Raw genomic sequence first — 25,234 nt, 5'->3', positions numbered from 1 at the left:
CCAGACACCCCAGGTTAGGGTTATAATATCCCAGTCCCCCCCAGGTTAGGGTTATAATATCCCAGTCCCCCCCAGGATAGGGTTATAATATCCCAGTCCCCCCCAGGTTAGGGTTATAATATCCCAGTCCCCCCCAGGATAGGGTTATAATATCCCAGACCCCCAGGTTAGGGTTATAATATCCCAGTCCCCCCAGGTTAGGGTTATAATATCCCAGTACCCCCCAGGTTAGGGTTATAATATCCCAGGCCCCCCAGGTTAGGGTTATAATATCCCAGTCCCCCCAGGTTAGGGTTATAATATCCCAGTTCCCCCCAGGTTAGGGTTATAATGTCCCAGTCCCCCCAGGTTAGGGTTATAATGTCCCAGTCCCCCCAGGTTAGGGTTATAATATCCCAGTCCCCCCCAGCTTAGGGTTAGGGTTATAATATCCCTGTCTCTCCCCTGCAGGTGCACCAGAGGATGACAGGATCTCTGCTCTGATTGGAGAGCATCGGTTTCCAAGGAGCTCTTCGATGACTGATGGCTTCATACCTCCTCCTCCCCAGACTGCCCCCCCTCCTCCCCCCTCCCACTACTTCCTGGACTCTGGCCCGCCGCCGGCCTTCTGCCCTCCACCTCCCCCGCAACGAGCAGCCGATCAATCACACTCCAGCTTCAAGCCGGGGGCGGAACCTAGGCTGCACGAGGTCTGTGATTCGCCAACGTCTCGGAGCCATGCAGAGCGGCAGAGGAAAGCTCGCTCCATGATCATCCTGCAGGACTCACCTGTACCAGGCTATCTACCTGCAGAGCCTGCCCCCCTAGGCCGACCTGCTGGGGCTACAGCAGGGTTGGGCCTGTCCCGGCCCAGCCCTGCTGCCTCCCCCAGCCCCCTCTCCAGAACCAGCCCTGCCCCCAGCCCCCTCTCCAGAACCAGCCCTGTCCCCAGCCCCAGCCTCCTCTCCAGAACCAGTCCTGCCCCCAGCCCTAACCCTCCAGGGGAGCGCAGCAGCAACAGGAGGCGTGGCCGACCAGTAGAGAACCCGTATGCCAACGTGGGTCAGCTGCCTGCCCCCCCCAGCAAGCCTCAGCGTCGCAAGTCTCCGCTCCTCAAACAGCTGCAGGTGGAGGAGGGGCCTAGTAGGGCAGAGCTATACCAGCAGCAGGTGCTCACTGAGCGTGCTCAGATACGGGTCACGCCCCCTCAGGGCCGTAGGTCCTCCTTCTTCCTGTCTGTGGAGGGAGGGGGTTCAGAGCCCCCTCCCATCCTACTGACCCAGTCCCACTCTGTAGATGACCTGGGGGAGCTGCCCCCCCCCATCCCGGTCCTCTCCCCCTCCTCCTCCCCCCACTCCACCTTTCTCCACCCACTGACAGGCAAGCCTCTGGACCCCTCCTCCCCCCTCGCCCTGGCCCTCGCTGCCCGCGAACGAGCCCTCACTGCACGCACTCCCAGCCCTGAACCCAGAACCAAACACGCACACTCACCTAGCCCCGAGCCCAGGCCCAAACACGCACACTCACCTAGCCCCGAGCCCAGGCCCAAACACGCACACTCACCTAGCCCTGAACCCAGGCCCAAACGAACCCCTCCTCCCCTGACCAGCCCTGAGCTCCGACACAAACGTATCAACCCACCCATATTCCTTGACGGACAGTTGGAGCGGCCAGTCGTAGAGCGGCCAGAGACAGAAGGCGGAGTCACATCTCCTGCTGTGCCCTCCCCCGAGCGTTGGCAGGCTATGCCCCTCCCTCCCATCAGTCAGGTGACCATCAATATAACCAATGAAAGCCAGCCGGCAGGACGGGGTCTGGGGGAAGAGCTGATTGAGGCGTTGCATGGACAATTACAGAGGAGGAGAAGTCTGACCGTTGGCAGCTCAGAGGAGGAGGGCGGGCCTTATACAGTAACCCAGGACCAATCAGAGAGAAGAAAGAGTCTGGAGGGCGGGCCTTATACGGTGACCCTGCCCCCTGCACTGCTGTCATCCAGTGATGAGGAGACGAGGGAGGAGCTTCGTAAGATTGGTCTGGTGTCTCCTCCCCTGGTGTTTGCCACGCCTCCCTCCCCCACCCAGCCCCCCTCCTCCCTCAGCCTGTCACCACGGAGACCCCAGGCAGGTGAGAGCGGGGGAGGAGGGGAGTCAGCTCCAGACTCAGGGGTGGAGGAGGGAGACCCTCACATAGAGAACACCTTATCCTCCAGCAGCACCCCGGCCCCCAGCCTGCCCCCCACCCTGCCCTCCCCAGAAGCCCCCCAGCCTTTCCCTGCCACCCCGAAAACCCTGCCCTCCTCCACCTCAGACCCCCAGAGCCTGAAGCCCAGGCTGCGTTCTCCCCTGGGCCGTGGTCGCTCTGCTCTCAGGGATCCTCTACTGAAACAGTCTTCAGACAGCGATCTGCTTCCATCTGGCTGTGGACCTGGACGCCCACCACCCTACCTCTTCCAGGTAACCCTAACCCACCCTACCTCTTCCAGGTAACCCTGACCTAACCCATCCTACCTCTTCCAGGTAACCCTAACCCTAACCCACCCTACCTCTTCCAGGTAACCCTGACCCTAACCCACCCTACCTCTTCCAGGTAACCCTGACCCTAACCCTGACCCACCCTACCTCATCCGGGTAACCCTGACCTAACCCTAACCCACCCTACCTCTTCCAGGTAACCGTGACCCACCCTACCTCTTCCGGGTTACCCTGAACCTAACCCTGACCCACCCTACCTCTTCCAGGTAACCCTGACCTAACCCACCCTACCTCTTCCAGGTAACCCTGACCTAACCCACCCTACCTCTTCCAGGTAACCCTGACCTAACCCACCCTACCTCTTCCAGGTAACCCTGACCCTGACCCACCCTACCTCTTCCAGGTAACCCTGAACCTAACCCTGACCCACCCTACCTCTTCCAGGTAACCCTGACCTAACCCACCCTACCTCTTCCAGGTAACCCTGACCTAACCCACCCTACCTCTTCCAGGTAACCCTGACCTAACCCACCCTACCTCTTCCAGGTAACCCTGACCTAACCCTGACCCACCCTACCTCTTCCAGGTAACCCTGACCTAACCCACCCTACCTCTTCCAGGTAACTCTGAACCTAACCCTGACCCACCCTACCTCTTCCAGGTAACCCTGACCTAACCCACCCTACCTCTTCCAGGTAACCCTGACCTAACCCATCCTACCTCTTCCAGGTAACCCTGACCTAACCCACCCTACCTCTTCCAGGTAACCCTGACCCACCCTACCTCTTCCAGGTAACCCTGACCTAACCCATCCTACCTCTTCCAGGTAACCCTGACCCACCCTGATACCTCTTCCAGGTAACTGACCCCGACATTTACATTTTACATTTGAGTTATTTAGCAGACACACTTGTCCAGAGTGACTTACAGTTAGTGCATTGATCCGAAGATAGCTAGGTGGGACAACCACATATCACAGGCATAGAAAGAACATTAATCTGAAGATAGCACGGAGGGACAACCACATATCACAGGCATAGAAAGAACATTAATCTGAAGATAGCACGGAGGGACAACCACATATCACAGGCATAGAAAGAACATTAATCTGAAGATAGCACGGAGGGACAACCACATATCACAGGCATAGAAAGAAAATGTTTACTCAATAAGTTAGCTATCAGCAAAGTCAGCTAGAAGGAGTCAAGTGCAAGTATAGGGGGGGGGTCGAGGGGAGTGGGATTATATAAGATACTCTTTGAGAGGTAGATTTCAGGGGCTTTCTGAAGATGGGCAGGGACTCTGCTGTCCTAGCCTCAGGGGGGAAGATGGACAGGGACTCTGCTGTCCTAGCTTCAGGGGGAAGCTGGTTCCACCATTGGGATGCCAGGACAGAGTAGAGCTTGGACTGGGCTGAGTGGACATTGTGGTGCCAGGAAAGACTAGAGCTTGGACTGGGCTGAGTGGACATTGTGGTGCCAGGAAAGACTAGAGCTTGGACTGGGCTGAGTGGACATTGTGGTGCCAGGAAAGACTAGAGCTTGGACTGGGCTGAGTGGACATTGTGGTGCCAGGACAGAGAAGAGCTGGGACTGGGCTGAGTGGACATTGTGGTGCCAAGACAGAGAAGAGCTGGGACTGGGCTGAGCGGGAGAGGACCTCCCGTAGGGGTCGGAGGGCCAAGAGACCTGAGGTGGCAAAACGGAGTGTTCGAGTTGCCTAGTTAAATAAAATAAAAATATTGATAATGTCAAAAGCCGCACTGAAGTCTAACAAAACAGCTCAAACAATCTTTTTAACATCAATTTCAGCCAATCATCAGCCAATCATCAGTCATTTGTGTAAGTGCCATGCATGTTGAATGTCCTTCCCTATAAGCGTGCTGAAAGTCTGTTGTCAATTTCTTTACTGTAAAATAGCATTGTATCTGGTCAAACACAAATTTTTCCAGGGTTGATTGGTCGGGTTGATTGGTCGGCTATTTGACCCAGTAAAGGGGGCTTTACTATTCTTGGGTGTCACGATTCTCTAAGACAGAACCCAGAAGCAGACCAGGACAAGGTGAGTAAAATGAAGGTGAGTATTTATTGGTAGTCTTGATGTGTAATTTGAGTGATCCAGGAGACGGAACGGCAGCGGAGGTGAGTTGATGAGAGTAAATGGGTTGATCCAATGAAGTCACTGTATCCACCGACGGCCAGGCAAGGGAGTTGAATGTTCCGGGAGAATGACTGTAGACAGAGTAAACGGAAGGGAGTAACCAGTAACAAGCACAAAACAACAAAACTAGCTCAGGAAACATGAGGCTGATACGCTGGCACAACATACTGTTCGTTGCTAACGATCCGGCAGGGAATGGATGTCAGCTCAGGGTTTAAGAAGAGGTGAAGATCAGGACCAGGTGTGCAGAAGGTTGAGGAGATGCGGGTAATAACTAGATCTCCCGCCTAACCTCGTTGCCTGGCAACCAGACAGGGTGCGTTCAGGAACCTTAGACAACACTCAAACAAAAACAGTCATCTCAGGCAGAAACAGACTCAGGAAGCGGGATTCCTGACAGTACCCCTCCTCCGACGAACGCCACCGGGCGGACAACCTGGAGCGCCAGGATGGAGGCGGTAGAAGTCAGTAAGGAGAGTATTGTCCAGGATTTGACGCCGAGGAATCCAACTCCTCTCCTCAGGACCATACCCCTACCAGTCCACGAGATACTGAAAACCCCGACCCCGCTGTCTGGCATCCATAATGCGGCGCACTGTGTAGACTGGACCACCTCCGATCATCCGAGGCGGAGGAGGAGGAGGCGGAGGGGGTAGCAAAGGACTGAAGTGCACAGGCTTGAGGCAGAAGACATGAAAGGTGGGGTGGACTCTGAGAGTTCTAGGCAACTTAAGTCGAACCACAACGGGATTAATCACCCTCTCCACCACAAACGGACCAATGAATTTAGGTGACAGTTTCCTTGATTCCGTCCGCAGAGGAAGATCCCGTGTAGCCAACCATACCTTATCTCCAATAGCATAAACTGGAGCTGGAATCCGGTGCCAATTCGCCTGGAGCTGATAACGGTCAGAAACTCTGAGAGCCTTTCTGACCCTATGCCAGGTCCGGAGGCAATGACGAATATGGGCCTGGACCGAGGGTACCGCAAGATCCTTCTCCTGAGAAGGAAACAAGGGAGGTTGGTAACCGTACAGGCACTGGAAGGGAGACATCCCAGTAGCAGATGTAGGGAGAGTATTATGGGCATACTCGACCCACGGCAACTGAGAGGCCCAAGAGGCGGGGTTGGAGGAGACAAGGCAGCGCAGCAGGGATTCCATCTTCTGGTTGGCTCTCTCCACCTGACCATTAGATTGGGGGTGAAATCCAGATGTCAGACTGACTGTAGCTCCAATGGCCAAACAGAAGGATTTCCAGACAGTAGAGGTAAACTGAGGACCACGGTCAGAAACAATGTCACTGGGCAACCCGTGGACCCTGAAAACCTCCCTAACCAGGATCTCGGACGTCTCGGAGGCAGAGGGAAGCTTGGAGATGGGTACAAAGTGGGCGAACTTGCTGAATCTGTCCACAATAGTCAGAATGACCGTGTCCCCATCAGAAGAGGGCAATCCCGTAACAAAGTCCAGAGCCAGATGCGACCATGGTCGCCGGGGAATAGGTAGGGGGTGAAGAAGTCCAGAACTGGCCCGATTGGCACTCTTATTTTGTGCACATACTGGGCATGCAGCAACAAACCTCTGGGTATCTTCTCCCATGGCAGGCCACCAAAATTGTCTGCGTAGTAACGCCATCGTCCGAGCCACGCCAGGGTGAGAAGCCATCTTACTGGTCTGTTACCGGGACCGGGCTGCGTCCGAAGGGCTGCCAGAACCTCCTCCTCAATCCTCCATGTGACAGCTCCCACGACGAAGTTCTGGGGAAGAATCGTCTCGGTCTTGGCCCCACTCTCCTCCGTCTTGGAGCCTTGCCGTTCTTAGATCCAGGTCGGAATGTCATGGAAAAATTAAAACGTCCAAAATACAAAGCCCACCTGGCCTGACGCGAGTTGAGACGTCTAGCCGATTGCACGTACGCTAGATTCTTGTGGTCAGTCCAGACAATAAACGGTTGCTCCGCTCCCTCCAACCAGTGGCGCGACTCCTCCAAGGCCAGTTTCACTGCAAGAAGCTCCCGGTTACCCACATCGTAATTCCTCTCCGCCGACGACAGACGACGAGAGTAGAAAGCGCAGGGATGGAGTTTGCCGTCAGTGGAGCTTCGCTGGGACAGGATGGCGCCAACCCCCACATCAGACGCGTCCACTTCCACGACAAACTGTCGGGCAGCATCAGGTTGAGAGAGAATCGGGGCATTGGTGAAGCGACTCTTCAGTTCCAGAAACGCACGATCTGCCTCCGGATTCCAACTGAACGTCCTGGTGCTAGAAGTCAGAGCAGTTAATGGAGCGGCCACACGGCTGTAGTCTCGGATAAACCGACGATAGAAATTCGCAAACCCCAGAAACCTCTGGAGCCGCAATCTCGTATCAGGCTGGGCCCAATCCAGAACTGCCCTAACCTTCTCTTGGTCCATCTTTATCTCTCCCCGGGAGATGATGTACCCGAGGAAGGATGTAGTGTGGGCGTGAAAGTCACACTTCTCGGCCTTCACAAACAAGCGGTTCTCCAGCAATCGCTGCAGAACCTGCTTGACATGCTGGACGTGGCTGGAATGCTCCTTGCAAAAAATCTAAATGTCATCCAGGTAAATGAACACGAACAGACCGATCATATCTCTCAATACGTCATTAACCTCTCTCGGGTATGTGGGACGATTTCGTCCCACCTACGTAACAGCTACTGAAATTCCAGTGGCGCGATTTTTGAATCGTTAGAAATACTATTACTTCAATTTCTCAAACATATGACTATTTTACAGCTATTTAAAGACAAGAATCTCGTTAATCTAACCCCACTGTCCGATTTCAAAAAGGCTTTACAACGAAAGCAAAACATTAGATTATGTCAGCAGAGTGCCCAGCCAGAAAAAATCAGACAGCCATTTTTCAAGCTAGCATATAATGTCACAAAAACCCAAACCACAGCTAAATGCAGCACTAACCTTTGATGATCTTCATCAGATGACACACCTAGGACATTGTGTTATACAATACATGCATGTCTGTTCAATCAAGTTCATATTTATATCAAAAAACAGCTTTTTGCATTAGCATGTGACGTTCAGAAAACGCATAACCCCCGGCAAACTTCCGTTGAATTTACTAACAGTTTGCTAAATTACTCACGATAAACGTTCACAAAAAGCATAACAATTATTTTAAGAATTATAGATACATTACTCCTCTATGCACTCGATATGTCCGATTTTAAAATAGCTTTTCGGATGAAGCACATTTTGCAATAATCTAAGTACATAGCCCGGCATTACAGGGCTAGCTATTTAGATACCCACCCAGGTCAGCATCCACCAAAATCACATTTCCTATAAGAAAAATGTTCTTACCTTGCTTGTTCTTCATCAGAATACACTGCCAGGACTTCTACTTCAATAACAAATGTTGGTTTGGTCCCAAATAATCCATCGTTATATCCAAACAGCGACGTTTTGTTCGTGAGTTCTAGAATGCTTCTTCCCGGTCTCGCGCATGGCGCATTGGCGTGTCAAAAATGTCTAACTATTCCATTACCGTACTTCGAAGCATGTCAACCGCTGTTTAAAACCAATTTTTATGCCATTCAACTCGTAGATTAGTGATAATATTCCGACCGGGAGTATGCATTGAGCCTAAACAGCCGAATAAAATTTCTCCTCAGAAGCGACTCATGCACGCGCATCATTCAAAGGTCCTCGGAGCATCCACTTACAAAAGGCGATAATCTGTTTCAACCTGAGGCTCCCTCGTAAACCTTCAGTTATTTCGCGGGCTCTGAGAGCCTATTGGAGCCCTGGGAATTGTCACGTTACAGCTAAGATCCTTACTTTTCAATAAAAAGATGCAAGACGCACGACTCCTTGTCAGACAGGGTACTTCCTGCTTGAAACCTTGTCAGGTTTTTGCCTGCCATAGGAGTTCTGTTATACTCACAGACACCATTCAAACAGTTTTAGAAAATTCAGAGTGTTTTCTATCCAAACCTGAACAATAATATGCATATTCTAGCTTCTGAGTTGGTGTAGGAGGCAGTTAAAAATGGGAACATATTTTTTCCAAAATTCTCAATACTGCCCCCTACCCCAAACAGGTTAACCATGCTCTGGAACACTGCAGGAGCATTGGTCAATCCAAACGGCATCACCAGATATTCGAAATGACCCATCGGTGTATTGAAACCAGTCAACCACTCATCCCCCTCTCTGATCCGGACCAGATGATACGCATTGCGTAGGTCAATTTTAGTAAACACCGTAGCACCCTGTAAAGAATCGAAAGCAGAGTTCATCAAAGGCAGGGGATACTTGTTCTTAACCGTAATATCATTCAACCCCCGGTAATCAATACACGGTCGAAGAGAACCATCCTTCTTACTCACAAAAAAGAATCCTGCCCCCAGTGGTGAAGACGAGGGACGAATGAAACCAGCAGCTAGAGACTCCTTTATGTAGGTCTCCAAAGCCTCCCGTTCAGGTCGAGAGATGCTGTATAATCGTCCCTTGGGATAGACAGCTCCAGGAAACAGGTTAATGGTACAATCATACGGTCGGTGGGGAGGAAGTGACAGTGCCTTCTGCTTACTGAACACCTCACCCAATTCGTGATAAGTTTCAGGAACCAGGGACAACTCAGGGGAGTTAGAACCACTGACCTTACTGGGAACAGGCCGTCCTCAGACAGTTAGCATGGCATTCAGTGCTCCAACTAGTTACCTTGCCGGTCACCCAATCGAATGTGGGATTGTGTTTTCTCAGCCAGGGGTATCCAAGAACCAGAGGAACATGGGAAGAAGGCAAAATGAAGAAGGATATAACCTCTGAATGATTCCCTGACAACAACATCTTAACCGGTTCAGTCCTCATAGTGATACGTGCCAGACTACTGCCGTTCAGCGTGGTAGCTTCAATGGCTTCCGGGAGATTCTCCTTAGAAAGCCCCAGCTGTTCCACTAAGTCGGCATCTATAAAGCTGCCATCTGCACCTGAGTCGATAAATGTTTTAATCGCTAAACTCTGAGTCTTGTTCATGAGGGTAGCAGGAAAAAGAGGTCTAACAGGACTATTGAGAGGTTGAAACTGGCTCGCTAAAAGACCTCCCACCTTTAGCGAGCCGAGCCGTTTAACGGGTGCTGAGGATTGGACGTGCCCCATTGCTTCTCCATCCGTCTCTCTCGGACTCTATTATCCACCCGAATAGCTAATGCTACCAGACTGTCCAGGTCCCTAGACTCAGGATAGGAGATCAACTCATCCTTGAGTTGCTCCGACAAGCCATGTTAAAAAAACGCTTGTAGTGATTCCTCATTCCACCCACTCTCCACAGCCAATGTCCTGAATTCAATAACAAAATCGGCCACACTGCGAGCTCCTTGGCAAAGGGAGAACAACCGCTTAGCTGCATCCTTACCTCGGACAGGGTGGTCAAAAAGTTTCCTCATCTCTGCTGTGAACATCTGGTATGACCCCATGCAGGTGTCCTGTTGTTCCCATATGGCTGATGCCCACTCCAGAGCTCTTCCACGCAGCAGTTCAATAACAAAGCCTATCCTAGCCTTGTCTGTGGCGTAAGAGTAGGGCTGTAGATCAAAAACTAATCCACACTGCATGAGAAACTAACAGCATTTTCCAAAATCCCCTTCGTACTTATCTGGTGTCGGAACCTTGGGCTCACAGAAGGAAACCTCTCCAGAAGCGACAGGTGGGAGGGGTGAAGCAGGTGGTGGATGATCCGCCTGCAAACTGAACTGAGCCTGGATATTCATGAGAATATTTGAAAAATTCTGAACCGAAAGCGCGATCTCCTGTAGCACCGTGTTGTGTTGTCCCAACATCTGACCCTGATGGGTAATGGCATGGCGAACGGAGTCCAGGTCCGCTGGGTTCATTTTTGGCCAGATCGTTCTGTCACAATTCTCTAAGACAGAACCCAGAAGCAGACTAGGACAAGGTGAGTAAAATGAAGGTGAGTATTTATTGGTAGTCTTGATGTGTAATTTGAGTGATCCAGGAGACGGAGCGGCAGCGGAGGTGAGTTGATGAGAGTAAATGGGTTGATCCAATGAAGTCACTGTATCCACCGACGGCCAGGCAAGGGAGTTGAATGTTCCGGGAGAATGACTGTAGACAGAGTAAACGGGAGTGAGTAACCAGTAACAAGCACAAAACAACAAAACTAGCTCAGGAAACATGAGGCTGATATGCTGGCACAACATACTGTTCGTTGCTAACGATCCGGCAGGGAATGGATGTCAGCTCAGGGTTTAAGAAGAGGTGAAGATCAGGACCAGGTGTGCAGAAGGTTGATGAGATGCAGGTGCGGGTAATAACTAGATCTCCCGCCTAACCTCGTTGCCTGGCAACCAGACAGGGTGCGTTCAGGAACCTTCGACAACACTCAAACAAAAACAGTCATCTCAGGCAGAAACAGACTCAGGAAGCGGGATTCCTGACATTGGGTTGGGGAATGACACTTGCTTCCCTCCAGGCCTGATGGTACACACTTTCTTGTAGGTTTAGACTGAATGTAGACTGCAACAACGCTGCCCCCATTGGCAGTTCCTTATTTACTGTAAATTCATAACCATGTATTTCTACCACTGTATCATCAAAGGTATTATCTAAGTGAGTTTCAGAGATGAATATGAATGTAATCTGTTACTAGTAAGTTACTGATTTAATTAACCTTGTGTCTTAGGCTACATATGTTAATGTGGGTTATTTTTAGCAGTTATCTGGGATGCTTGATTGATTTTATTGCTTTTCTGGGAAGCTTATCAGAAGTAGACATGCTTATGTTATTTATATTGGTGCTGTTAGTGCAGGGTGAGCTGCACACAGTGGACTTCCTATTAGGGCACACGTCCTCAGTGCTAACAGTATAACTCTGTTTCATAGACACATGATTAATGCATACAATAGCTGTAGAATCAGCAGAGGCATTCAGGGCAGTAAGAGGGACATACATTAGGTTATCTACATTGTGTCTTCCAACATCCCTGGGATAATGTACATTTGCTGCAGAATTATGACAACTCAGTGACACAATGGTAGGGATTAAATGAGCTGGGCTTGGGTCATTGATAAGTCATTACTTCCATGCAGCCTTGAAATGTATGGACAGAGTCCAGGAGCCAAGATGATTTGGATGGACTCCGTCATTCCTGTAGAGCAACTTCTGTTTCCAGAAGGTGTGGAAGTTATCTATAAAAGTTATTCCAACAGAGCTACAGTAAACTTCTAGCCAGGTGTGTAATGCCAGTAGCCTGCTGAATCTTTCACTCCCGCGGCCCAACGATGGTAGTATTCACCTGGGTGGGCTATGGATTAAAGACGGACCACAGAATTCCATCTAAGTCAGCAGGAGGGGTCTGCCAATGAATTATACTGCTGAGAAAACATTCCAGAACTGCAGGTGGCAGTAAATCATCAACCTTGGCTTTATACATGTTCAGACTACACACACTCCAGCACAGTAGGTGGTATGCAACTGTACAGTTTGTTTATGAACTACCAATACTCTCCTAGAAGTAGAAGAAGAAATTGACTACTTTGAAATGGAGAGAGCCCTCAAAGGCACTGCCCATGCTGTCACAGAAGAACCCAGTGTATGGATAGGAGATGTGCTGTATTTATGCCTTAACCCCATTTCCTACTGTATTACCCAGTAACATACTCCTTTAATACGGTGCACTGCTACTACTAAACATGCCACCTTTTCACTGTTCATAGATTTCAGTCACATGACTTTGCTCTTTCTTTCCAGTTGTTGTTGGTATTTGTTATTATTGGTATGTTGATTGTTGTGTGTTACAGAGGAGATCCAAACTTTGGGGGGAGGTGTCCGAGTCTCGGCCCAGGCAGAGTAGCCCTGAAGAGGGCAGGCCAACTGCCGTGGGGGGTGGTGGGCTGGAGCTGGCCTCACGTCTCCAGTTACTCAGTAAAGACTCCCACTCACTCGGAGAGGAGCCTGCAGGACTGCTGGACCCTGGACACAGGTCCCCTGTGGGCGGAGCAAGGTAACGTCACTACATTAATATATTCCACTAGGTAACCTCACTACATTAATATATTCCACCTGGTAACCTCACTACATTAATATATTCCACTAGGTAACATCACTACATTAATATATTCCACCTGGTAACATCACTACATTAATATATTCCACCTGGTAACCTCACTACATTAATATATTCCACTAGGTAACCTCACTACATTAATATATTCCACCTGGTAACATCACTACATTAATATATTCCACCTGGTAACATCACTACATTAATATATTCCACCTGGTAACATCACTACATTAATATATTCCACCTGGTAACATCACTACATTAATATATTCCACCTGGTAACAACACTAGGTAACATCACTACATTAATATATTCCACCTGCTAACATCACTACATGAATATATTCCACTAGGTAACATCACTACATTAATATATTCCACTAGGTAACATCACTACATTAATATATTCCACCTGGTAACATCACTACACTAATATATTCCACCTGGTAACATCACTACATTAATATATTCCACCTGGTAACATCACTACATTAATATATTCCACCTGGTAACCTCACTACATTAATATATTCCACCAGGTAACATCACTACATTAATATATTCCACCTGGTAACATCACTACATTAATATATTCCACCTGGTAACCTCACTACATTAATATATTCAACTAGGTAACATCACTACATTAATATATTCCACCTGGTAACATCACTACATTAATATATTCCACCTGGTAACATCACTACATTAATATATTCCACTAGGTAACCTCACTACATTAATATATTCCACCTGGTAACATCACTACATTAATATATTCCACCTGGTAACATCACCACATTAATATATTCCACTAGGTAACATCACTAAATTAATATATTCCACCTGGTAACATCACTACATTAATATATTCCACCTGGTAACATCACTACATTAATATATTCCACTAGGTAACATCACTACATTAATATATTCCACTAGGTAACATCACTACATTAATATATTCCACTAGGTAACATCACTACATTAATATATTCCACCTGGTAATATCACTACATTAATATATTCCACTAGGTAACATCACTAGGTAACATCACTACATTAATATATTCCACTAGGTAACATCACTACATTAATATATTCCACCTGGTAACATCACTACATTAATATATTCCACTAGGTAACATCACTAGGTAACATCACTACATTAATATATTCCACTAGGTAACCTCACTACATTAATATATTCCACCTGGTAACATCACTACATTAATATATTCCACCTGGTAACCTCACTACATTAATATATTCCACTAGGTAACCTCACTACATTAATATATTCCACTAGGTAACCTCACTACATTAATATATTCCACCTGGTAACCTCACTACATTAATATATTCCACCTGGTAACATCACTAGGTAACATCACTACATTAATATATTCCACTAGGTAACATCACTACATTAATATATTCCACCTGGTAACATCACTATATTAATATATTCCACCTGGTAACCTCACTACATTAATATATTCAACTAGGTAACATCACTACATTACTATATTCCACTAGGTAACATCACTACATTAATATATTCCACCTGGTAACATCACTACACTAATACATTCCACCTGGTAACATCACTACATTAATATATTCCACCTGGTAACATCACTACATTAATATATTCCACCTGGTAACATCACTACATTATTATATTCCACCTGGTAACATCACTACATTAATATATTCCACCTGGTAACATCACTACATTAATATATTCCACCTGGTAACATCACTAGGTAACATCACTACATTAATATATTCCACTAGGTAACATCACTACATTAATATATTCCACTAGGTAACATCACTACATTAATATATTCCACCTGGTAACATCACTACATTAATATATTCAACTAGGTAACATCACTACATTAATATATTCCACCTGGTAACATCACTACATTAATATATTCCACCTGGTAACATTACTACATTAATATATTCCACCTGGTAACATCACTACAATAATATATTCCACCTGGTAACATCACTACATTAATATATTCCACCTGGTAACCTCACTACATTTGTATATTCCACCTGGTAACCTCACTAGGTAACATCACTACATGAATATATTCCACTAGGTAACATCACTACATGAATATATTCCACTAGGTAACCTCACTACATTAATATATTCCACCTGGTAACATCACTACATTAATATATTCCACCTGGTAACATCACTACAATAATATATTCCACCTGGTAACATCACTACATTAATATATTCCACCTGGTAACCTCACTACATTTGTATATTCCACCTGGTAACCTCACTAGGTAACATCACTACATGAATATATTCCACTAGGTAACCTCACTACATTAATATATTCCACCTGGTAACATCACTACATTAATATATTCCACCAGGTAACAACACTAGGTAACATCACTACATGAATATATTCCACCTGGTAACATCACTACATTAATATATTCCACTAGGTAACATCACTACATTAATATATTCCACCTGGTAACATCACTACATTAATATATTCCACCTGGTAACATCACTACATTAATATATTCCACTAGGTAACATCACTACATTAATATATTCCACCTGGTAACATCACTACATTAATATATTCCACCTGGTAACATCACTACATTAATATATTCCACCTGGTAACATCACTACATTAATATATTCCACTAGGTAACATCACTACATTAATATATTCCACTAGGTAACATCACTACATTAATATATTCCACTAGGTAACCTCACTACATTAATATATTCCACCTGGTAACCTCACTACATTAATATATTCCACTAGGTAACATCACTACATTAATATATTCCACCTGGTAACATCACTACATTAATATATTCCACTAGGTAACATCACTACATTAATATATTCCACCTGGTAACATCACTACATTAATATATTCCACTAGGTAACATCACTACATTAATATATTCCACCTGGTAACCTCACTACATTAATATATTCAATTAGGAAACAACAGAGTTAGCATGTATTTATGTGTTCTAGATAACAGCACAGTGAGCATGTATTTCTGTGTTCTAGGTAACATCACAGTGAGCATGTATTTCTCTGTGTTCTAGGTAACAACACAGTTAGCATGTATTTCTGTGTTCTAGATAACAGCACAGTGAGCATGTATTTCTGTGTTCTAGGTAACAACAGAGTTAGCATGTATTTCTGTGTTCTAGATAACAGCACAGTGAGCATGTATTTCTGTGTTCTAGGTAACATCACAGTGAGCATGTATTTCTCTGTGTTCTAGGTAACAACACAGTTAGCATGTATTTCTGTGTTCTAGATAACAGCACAGTGAGCATGTATTTCTGTGTTCTAGGTAACAACAGAGTTAGCATGTATTTCTGTGTTCTAGATAACAGCACAGTGAGCATGTATATCTCTGTGTTCTAGATAACAGCACAGTGAGCATGTATTTCTGTGTTCTAGATAACAGCACAGTGAGCATGTATTTCTGTGTTCTAGATAACAGCACAGTGAGCATGTATTTCTCTGTGTTCTAGATAACACCACAGTGAGCATGTATTTCTGTGTTCTAGGTAACAACAGAGTTAGCATGTATTTCTCTGTGTTCTTGCAGATGTCGCCAAGACAATGGAGAGAGTAAAGCGTAGGTTTTAGATTGCTGGGTAAACACCGCCTCTTCCTATCTACATAATAACCTAACATGAACTAACTCTCTCTTCGCTACACCAGTACCCTAGAAATAACTCTTTCCTCTCTAAACTAGTGCCCTAAAGATAACTGTCTCTCTACACCAGTACCCTAATAATAACTCTTTCCTCTCTAAACTAGTGCCCTAAAGATAACTGTCTCTCTACACCAGTACCCTAATAATAACTCTTTCCTCTCTAAACTAGTGCCCTAAAGATAACTGTCTCTCTACACCAGTACCCTAATAATAACTCTTTCCTCTCTAAACTAGTGCCCTAAAGATAACTGTTTCTCTACACCAGTACCCTAATAATAACTATTTCCTCTCTAAACTAGTGCCCTAAAGATAACTCTCTCTACACCAGTACCCTAATAATAACTCTTTCCTCTCTAAACTAGTGCCCTAAAGATAACTGTCTCTCTACACCAGTACCCTAATAATAACTATTTCCTCTCTAAACTAGTGCCCTAAAGATAACTGTCTCTCTACGTAAGTGCCTTAAAAATAACTCTTTCTCTACACTAGTGCCCTAATGATAACTGTCTCTACACTAGTGCCCTAATGATAACTGTCTCTACACTAGTGCCCTAATGATAATTGTGTCTTTAACTAGTGCCCTAATGATAACTGTCTCTACACTAGTGCCCTAATGATAACTGTGTCTTTAACTAGTGCCCTAATGATAACTGTCTCTACACTAGTGTCCTAATGATAAATGTCTCTACACTAGTGCCCTAATGATAACTGTCTCTACACTAGTGTCCTAATGATAACCGTCTCTACACTAGTGCCCTAATGATAACTGTCTCTACACTAGTGTCCTAATGATAACTGTCTCTACACTAGGGTCCTAATGATAACTGTCTCTTTAACTAGTGTCCTAATGATAACTGTCTCTACACTAGTGTCCTAATGATAACTGTCTCTTTAACTAGTGTCCTAATGATAACTGTCTCTACACTAGTGCCCTAATGATAACTGTCTATACACTAGTGTCCTAATGATAACTGTCTCTTTAACTAGTGCCCTAATGATAACTGTCTCTACACTAGCGCCCTAATGATAACTGTCACTACACTAGTGTCCTAATGATAACTGTCTCTTTAACTAGTGCCCTAATGATAACTGTCTCTTTAACTAGTGTTCTAATGATACCTGTCTATTTAACTAGTGCCCCAATGATAACTGTCTCTACACTAGTGTCCTAATGATAACTGTCTCTACACTAGTGCCCTAATGATAACCGTCTCTTTAACTAGTGCCCTAATGATAACTGTCTCTACACTAGTGCCCTAATGATAACTGTCTCTACACTAGTGCCCTAATGATAACTGTCTCTAGGCTTGTGCCCTAATGATAACTGTCTCTTTAACTAGTGCCCTAATGATAACTGTCTCTTTAACTAGTGCCCTAATGATAACTGTCTCTTTAACTAGTGTCCTAATGATAACTGTCTCTACACTAGTGCCCTAATGATAACTGTCTCTAGGCTAGTGCCCTAATGATAACTGTCTCTTTAACTAGTGCCCTAATGATAACTGTCACTACACTAGTGCCCTAATGATAACTGCCTCTACACTAGTGTCCTAATGATAACTGTCTCTTTAACTAGTGCCCTAAGGATAACTGTCTCTTCACTAGTGCCCTAATGATAACTGTCCTTACACTAGTGCCCTAATGATAACTGTCTCTACACTAGTGTCCTAATGATAACTGTCTCTTCACTAGTGCACTAATGATAACTGTCTCTACACTAGTGCCCTAATGATAACTGTCTATTTAACTAGTGTCCTAATGATAACTGTCTCTACACTAGTGCCCTAATGATAACTGTCTCTTTAACTAGTGCCCTAATGATAACTGTCTCTTTAACTAGTGCCCTAATGATAACTGTCTCTACACTAGTGCCCTAATGATAACTGTCTCTTTAACTAGTGCCCTAATGATAACTGTCTCTACACTAGTGCCCTAATGATAACTGTCTATTTAACTAGTGTCCTAATGATAACTGTCTATTTAACTAGTGCCCTAATGATAACTGTCTCTACACTAGTGCCCTAATGATAACTGTCTCTTTAACTAGTGTCCTAATGATAACTGTCTCTTTAACTAGTGCCCTAATGATAACTGTCTCTACACTAGTGTCCTAATGATAACTGTCTCTACACTAGTGTCCTAATGATAACTGTCTCTACACTAGTTCACTAATGATAACTGTCTCTTTAACTAGTGTCCTAATGATAACTGTCTCTACACTAGTGCCCTAATGATAAATGTCTCTTCACTAGTGCCCTAATGATAACTGTCTCTTCACTAGTGCCCTAATGATAACTGTCTCTTTAACTAGTGCCCTAATGATAACTGTCTCTTTAACTAGTGCCCTAATGATAACTGTCTCTTTAACTAGTGCCCTAATGATAACTGTCTCTACACTAGTGCCCTAATGATAACTGTCTCTTTAACTAGTGCCCTAATGATAACTGTCTCTTTAACTAGTACCCTAATGATAACTGTCTCTTCACTAGTGCCCTAATGATAACTGTCTCTACACTAGTGTCCTAATGATAACTGTCTCTACACTAGTGCCCTAATGATAACTGTCTCTTTAACTAGTGCCCTAATGATAACTGTCTCTACACTAGTGCCCTAATGATAACTGTCTATTTAACTAGTGTCCTAATGATAACTGTCTCTACACTAGTGCCCTAATGATAACTGTCTCTACACTAGTGCCCTAATGATAACTGTCTCTTTAACTAGTGCCCTAATGATAACTGTCTATTTAACTAGTGCCCTAATGATAACTGTCTCTTTCACTAGTGCCCTAATGATAACTGTCTCTTTAACTAGTGCCCTAATGATAACTGTCTCTACACTAGTGCCCTAATGATAACTGTCTATTTAACTAGTGTCCTAATGATAACTGTCTCTACACTAGTGCCCTAATGATAACTGTCTATTTAACTAGTGTCCTAATGATAACTGTCTCTACACTAGTGCCCTAATGATAACTGTCTCTTTAACTAGTGCCCTAATGATAACTGTCTCTTTAACTAGTGCCCTAATGATAACTGTCTCTACACTAGTGCCCTAATGATAACTGTCTCTACACTAGTGCCCTAATGATAACTGTCTCTACACTAGTGTCCTAATGATAACTGTCTCTACACTAGTGCCCTAATGATAACTGTCTCTACACTAGTGCCCTAATGATAACTGTCTCTTTAACTAGTGCCCTAATGATAACTGTCTCTTTAACTAGTGCCCTAATGATAACTGTCTCTACACTAGTGCCCTAATGATAACTGTCTCTTTAACTAGTGCCCTAATGATAACTGTCTCTTCACTAGTGCCCTAATGATAACTGTCTCTACACTAGTGCCCTAATGATAACTGTCTATTTAACTAGTGTCCTAATGATAACTGTCTCTACACTAGTGCCCTAATGATAACTGTCTCTTTAACTAGTGCCCTAATGATAACTGTCTCTAAACTAGTGCCCTAATGATAACTGTCTATTTAACTAGTGTCCTAATGATAACTGTCTATTTAACTAGTGCCCTAATGATAACTGTCTTTTTAACTAGTGTTCTAATGATAACTGTCTCTTTAACTAGTGCCCTAATGATTACTGTCTCTACACTAGTGTCCTAATGATAAGTGTCTCTACACTAGTGCCCTAATGATAACTGTCTCTACACTAGTGCCCTAATGATAACTGTCTCTAGGCTAGTGCCCTAATGATAACTGTGTCTTTAACTAGTGCCCTAGTGATAACTGTCTCTACACTAGTGCCCTAATGATAATTGTCTCTACACTAGTGTCCTAATGATAACTGTCTATTTAACTAGTGCCCTAATGATAACTGTCTCTTTAACTAGTGCCCTAATTATAACTGTCTCTTTAACTAGTGTCCTAATGATAACTGTCTCTACACTAGTGCCCTAATGATAACTGTCTATTTAACTAGTGCCCTAATGATGACTGTCTCTACACTAGTATCATAGTGACTTTCTCCTGTGTTGAAGTGACTTTCTCTTGTGTTGAAGTGACTTTCTCTTGTGTTGAAGTGACTTTCTCCTGTGTTGAAGTGACTTTCTCTTGTGTTGAAGTGACTTTCTCTTGTGTTGAAGTGACTTTCTCCTGTGTTGAAGTGACTTTCTCTTGTGTTGAAGGGACTTTCTCTTGTGTTGAAGTGACTTTCTCCTGTGTTGAAGGGACTTTCTCTTGTGTTGAAGTGACTTTCTCTTGTGTTGAAGTGACTTTCTCTTGTGTTGAAGTGACTTTCTCTTGTGTTGAAGTGACTTTCTCCTGTGTTGAAGTGACTTTCTCTTGTGTTGAAGTGACTTTCTCTTGTGTTGAAGTGACTTTCTCTTGTGTTGAAGTGACTTTCTCTTGTGTTGAAGTGACTTTCTCCTGTGTTGAAGTGACTTTCTCTTGTGTTGAAGGGACTTTCTCTTGTGTTGAAGTGACTTTCTTCTTTGTTGAAGTGACTTTCTCTTGTGTTGAAGTGACTTTCTCCTGTGTTGAAGTGACTTTCTCTTGTGTTGAAGTGACTTTCTCTTGTGTTGAAGTGACTTTCTCTTGTGTTGAAGTGACTTTCTCTTGTGTTGAAGTGACTTTCTTCTTTGTTGAAGTGACTTTCTCTTGTGTTGAAGTGACTTTCTCTTGTGTTGAAGTGACTTTCTCCTGTGTTGAAGTGACTTTCTCTTGTGTTGAAGTGACTTTCTTCTTTGTTGAAGTGACTTTCTCTTGTGTTGAAGTGACTTTCTCCTGTGTTGAAGTGACTTTCTCTTGTGTTGAAGTGACTTTCTTCTTTGTTGAAGTGACTTTCTTTTGTGTTCCAGCACAATGTTGCATGGAGAGCAAAACAATTTCCCCCCACTTTAATGTAAAACATTTTGAAAATAGTTTTGCATGATCTTTAGCTGTGGTTTTTGTTTGTAAATGAAATGGATTCCTGTTCATTGTTCTGCCTGTCAGTTGTAATCTATCAGTCATCAACCTTCACACTCTGACGGGGAACACGTTTGATGACGTGGGCTGTTTGGGCTGTTTGGGCTGATTGGGCTGTTTTAAGCTGTAAAACTGGTCAAAATTGCGAAGCCTCTTTGATTGGATGCTTTAATGCGGTAAGAGTGCAGTGTTTGGTCACAATTTGTGAGATTTAGATGAATATAAGTGGTTTGGCTGATTTTGCTTTGAATTATGCGATGTCAGAATCCTGGAGGGACTGCCTAATGTCTGATGTGGGTAAATGTGTGCTTAACAGGTCACTGGCTGCAGCATGGATGAGAACGACTTCCTTCTATAGACTCTGACTATTCTTCTTTAGGTCATGACTGTCAATGGGTTATTAATATTCTGCAGTAGTTAACAACTCTCATAAATGTGTAGTTTTGATGCTAAACTCTGTTCAGTTGATGCTTTAGCTAAGTTATCTCCCTATATGTCTCTCTCCCCCTCCATCTCACTGTCCCTCCCTCCCTCTATCTCCCTGTCTCTCTCTCCCTCCCTCTATCTCCCTGTCTCTCTCTCCCTCCCTCTATCTCCCTGTCCCTCCCTCCCGTTATCTCCCTGTCTCTCTCTCCTTCCCTCTATCTCCCTGTCACTCTCTCCCTCCATCTCCCTGTCCCTCTCTCCCCTTCATCTCTCTCTCTCCCCCTCCATCTCCCTATCTCTCTCCCTGTCTCTCTCTCCCTCCCTCCATCTCCCCCTCTCCCTCTCTCTCTCTCTCTCAGGTTGTTTAGTAGTCTTGGGGATGTCCACACCATCTCCCAGAGAGGTTTTGGTGGCACCACCTACACAGTCCGACCGGGGAGCCGCTACCCAATCACACCTCGCCGCAGTCCCAGCCCCTCCCCCTCGCCTGCCCCTGTCCTCTCCCCAGACAGGTCAGAGGTCGGTCCTGGGCGGGGCTTTGGCCTTAGCTCCTCCCATCACCACCACACCATCCTCAAGTCGTCTAGCCTCAGCTTGCCTTCGGAGCCCAAGGAGGTCCGCTTCGTAATGCGGAGTGCCAGCGCTCGAACCCGTTCCCGCTCGCCCTCCCCCTCCCCCCACGCCTCCCCCTGCCCCTCCCCCGTACTGGGCTCCCCCCTGCTCGCCCTGCGGCCGTGGCGCCAACGCCCTCTAGCTCTGTGGAGTAAGTATGATGTGGGAGACTGGCTGGAGAGTGTTGGTTTGGCAGAGCATCGTGCCCGCTTCCAGGAGCATGAGATTGAGGGTTCCCACCTCCCTGCCCTCACCAAGGATGACTTCGCTGAACTGGGCGTGACACGAGTCGGACACCGCATGAACATTGAGAGAGCGCTCCGACAACTGCTGGACAACTGAACCTCTAACCCCTGATATTACTGAAGGGCTGTCACACCTGAACCCTAACCCTCTGTGGAGGTATTCTGGCAGCACCAGTGGCTGTAACCTGGCAACACCAGTGGCTGTAACCTGGCAACACCAGTGGCTTCATCCTGGCAACACCAGTGGCAGTATGCTTTCAGACGTCTATTTTCCAAAGACAGCATCACATGGAGTTGAGCATTTAGTATTAACTTTTTATGAATATACAAGAAAATACCTCCTCCATCGAAATATCTACAATATCGACATATTTTCCAATAATGAAATTGATGATAAATGTTTATTAGGAATAGATATATTTAAATAAAATGGTGTGTTTCATGACAACTTTATTCTGTTTAGGGAAGGATGAGAAGTGGTGGATGAGACTTCATCGTTAACCTGTTAGTCTACTACATTACCCTGTAAATCTACTACATTACCCTGTAAATCTACTACATTACCCTGTAAATCTACTACATTGCTCTGTTAGTCTACCCTGTCAGTATATTACATTACCCTGTCCGTCTATTACATTACCCTGTTAGTCTACTACATTACCCTGTAAATCTACTAAATTGCTCTGTTAGTCTACCCTGTCAGTATATTACATTACCCTGTCCGTCTACTTCTTTACCCTGTTAGTCTACTACATTACCCTGTCCGTCTATTACATTACCCTGTAAATCTACTACATTGCTCTGTTAGTCTTCCCTGTCAGTATATTACATTACCCTGTTAGTCTACTACATTACCCTGTAAATCTACTACATTGCTCTGTTAGTCTACTATATTACCATGTTAGTCCACTACACTACTCTGCTCATCCTCTACATTACCATGTTGTCTACCCTGTTAGTCTATTACATTACCCTGTTAGTCTACTACATTGCCATGTTAGTCTCCTACATTACCCTCTTAGTCACCTACATTACCCTGTTAGTATCCTACCCTACCCTGTTAGTCTACTACATTACCCTGTTGTCTACCCTGTTAGTCTACTACATTAAATCAAATCAAATGTATTTATAAAGCCCTTCTTACATCCGCTGATATCTCAAAGTGCTGTACAGAAACCCAGCCTAAAACCCCAAACAGCAAGCAATGCAGGTGTAGAAGCACGGTGGCTAGGAAAAACTCCCTAGAAAGGCCAAAACCTAGGAAGAAACCTAGAGAGGAACCAGGCTATGAGGGGTGGCCAGTCCTCTTCTGGCTGTGCCGGGTGGAGAATATAACAGCACATGGCCAAGATGTTCAAATGTTCATAAATGACCAGCATGGTCAAATAATAATAATCATAGTAGTTGTCGAGGGTGCAACAGGTCAGCACCTCAGGAGTAAATGTCAGTTGGCTTTTCATAGCCAATCATTCAGAGTATCTCTACCGCTCCTGCTGTCTCTAGAGAGTTGAAAACAGCAGGTCTGGGACAGGTAGCACGTCCGGTGAACAGGTCAGAGTTCCATAGCCGCAGGCAGAACAGTTGAAACTGGAGCATCAGCACGACCAGGTGCACTGGGGACAGCAAGGAGTCATCATGCCAGGTAGACTGAGGCATGGTCCTAGGGCTCAGGTCCTCCGAGAGAGAGAGAAAGAAGAAAGAGAGAATTAGAGAGAGCATACTTAAATTCACACAGGACACCGGATAAGACAGGAGAAATACTCCAGATATAACATTACCATGTTATCTACCCTGTTAGTCTACTACATTACCCTGTTAGTCTCCTACATTACCCTGTTAGTCTACCCTGTTAGTCTACTACACTACCCTGTTAGTCTACCCTGTTAGTCTTCTACACTACCCTGTTAGTCTACCCTGTTAGCCTACCCTATTCGTTTAATACATTACCCTGTTGTCTACCCTGTTAGTCGACCCTATTAGTTTAATACATTACCCTGTTGTCTAACCTGTTAGTCTACTACATTTTCCTGTTAGTCTACCCTGTTAGTCTACTACATTATCCTGTTAGTCTACCCTGTTAGTCTACTACATTATCCTGTTAGCCTACCCTGTTGTTAGTCTACTACATTATCCTGTTAGTCTACCCTGTTAGTCTACTACATCACCCTGTTGTCTAACATGCTAGTTTACTTCACTATCATGTTAGTGTACTGCATTATCATGTTAGTCTACTGCATTATCATGTTAGTCTGCTACATTATCTTGTTTGTCTATCATATTACCTTGTTAGTCTGCTACATTACCATGTGTGTAAATCTTTGGCCTAAATTAGTTTATTCTGCCAGGAAGACCTCGAATGAACCTCACTAGTATACATGTTTTATATGAATTTTAAGCAATGTTGACAGGAAAGTTTCCAGTGTTTTCTAATATCCCGAGCTACTGGTTTGTATGGATTTTATACCTATCTGTGATGCTGTAAGGCAGAGTAAAAGGTTCAGGACAGTATTTTTACACAGAAGACGGTGCTATTTCACTAAAGCCATCTGTACAGAGCAAACCTACGCCTAAACCTAACCCTAAACCTAGCACT

At 44.9% G+C, this 25,234-nt stretch overlaps 1 protein-coding gene and 1 long non-coding RNA gene across 2 annotated transcripts in view; one reads left to right on the top strand and one right to left on the bottom strand.

Annotated features, from left to right (window-relative positions):
- Positions 1–23,766, top strand: part of LOC115184036 (SH3 and multiple ankyrin repeat domains protein 3-like) — a gene marked incomplete at its 5' end in the record, with an annotated part of 66,805 nt that extends 43,039 nt beyond the window's left edge. The window contains 3 exon segments of the mRNA XM_029745031.1: positions 451–2,432; positions 12,420–12,622; positions 22,144–23,766. Coding sequence (XP_029600891.1) covers positions 451–2,432; positions 12,420–12,622; positions 22,144–22,738 — 2,780 coding nt within the window.
- LOC115184035 (uncharacterized) lies at positions 4,517–4,810 on the bottom strand. Its single transcript, XR_003874167.1, has 2 exons — positions 4,779–4,810; positions 4,517–4,681 (listed from the first exon to the last, which is right to left on the bottom strand). It is a non-coding gene; the product is annotated as an uncharacterized LOC115184035 (long non-coding RNA).
- Positions 23,767–25,234: the final 1,468 nt, after the last annotated feature.

The sequence above is a fragment of the Salmo trutta genome, unplaced genomic scaffold (assembly GCF_901001165.1).
Source record: "Salmo trutta unplaced genomic scaffold, fSalTru1.1, whole genome shotgun sequence".
Classification (NCBI taxonomy): domain Eukaryota; kingdom Metazoa; phylum Chordata; class Actinopteri; order Salmoniformes; family Salmonidae; genus Salmo; species Salmo trutta.
This window is presented reverse-complemented; position numbering and strand designations above follow the sequence as displayed.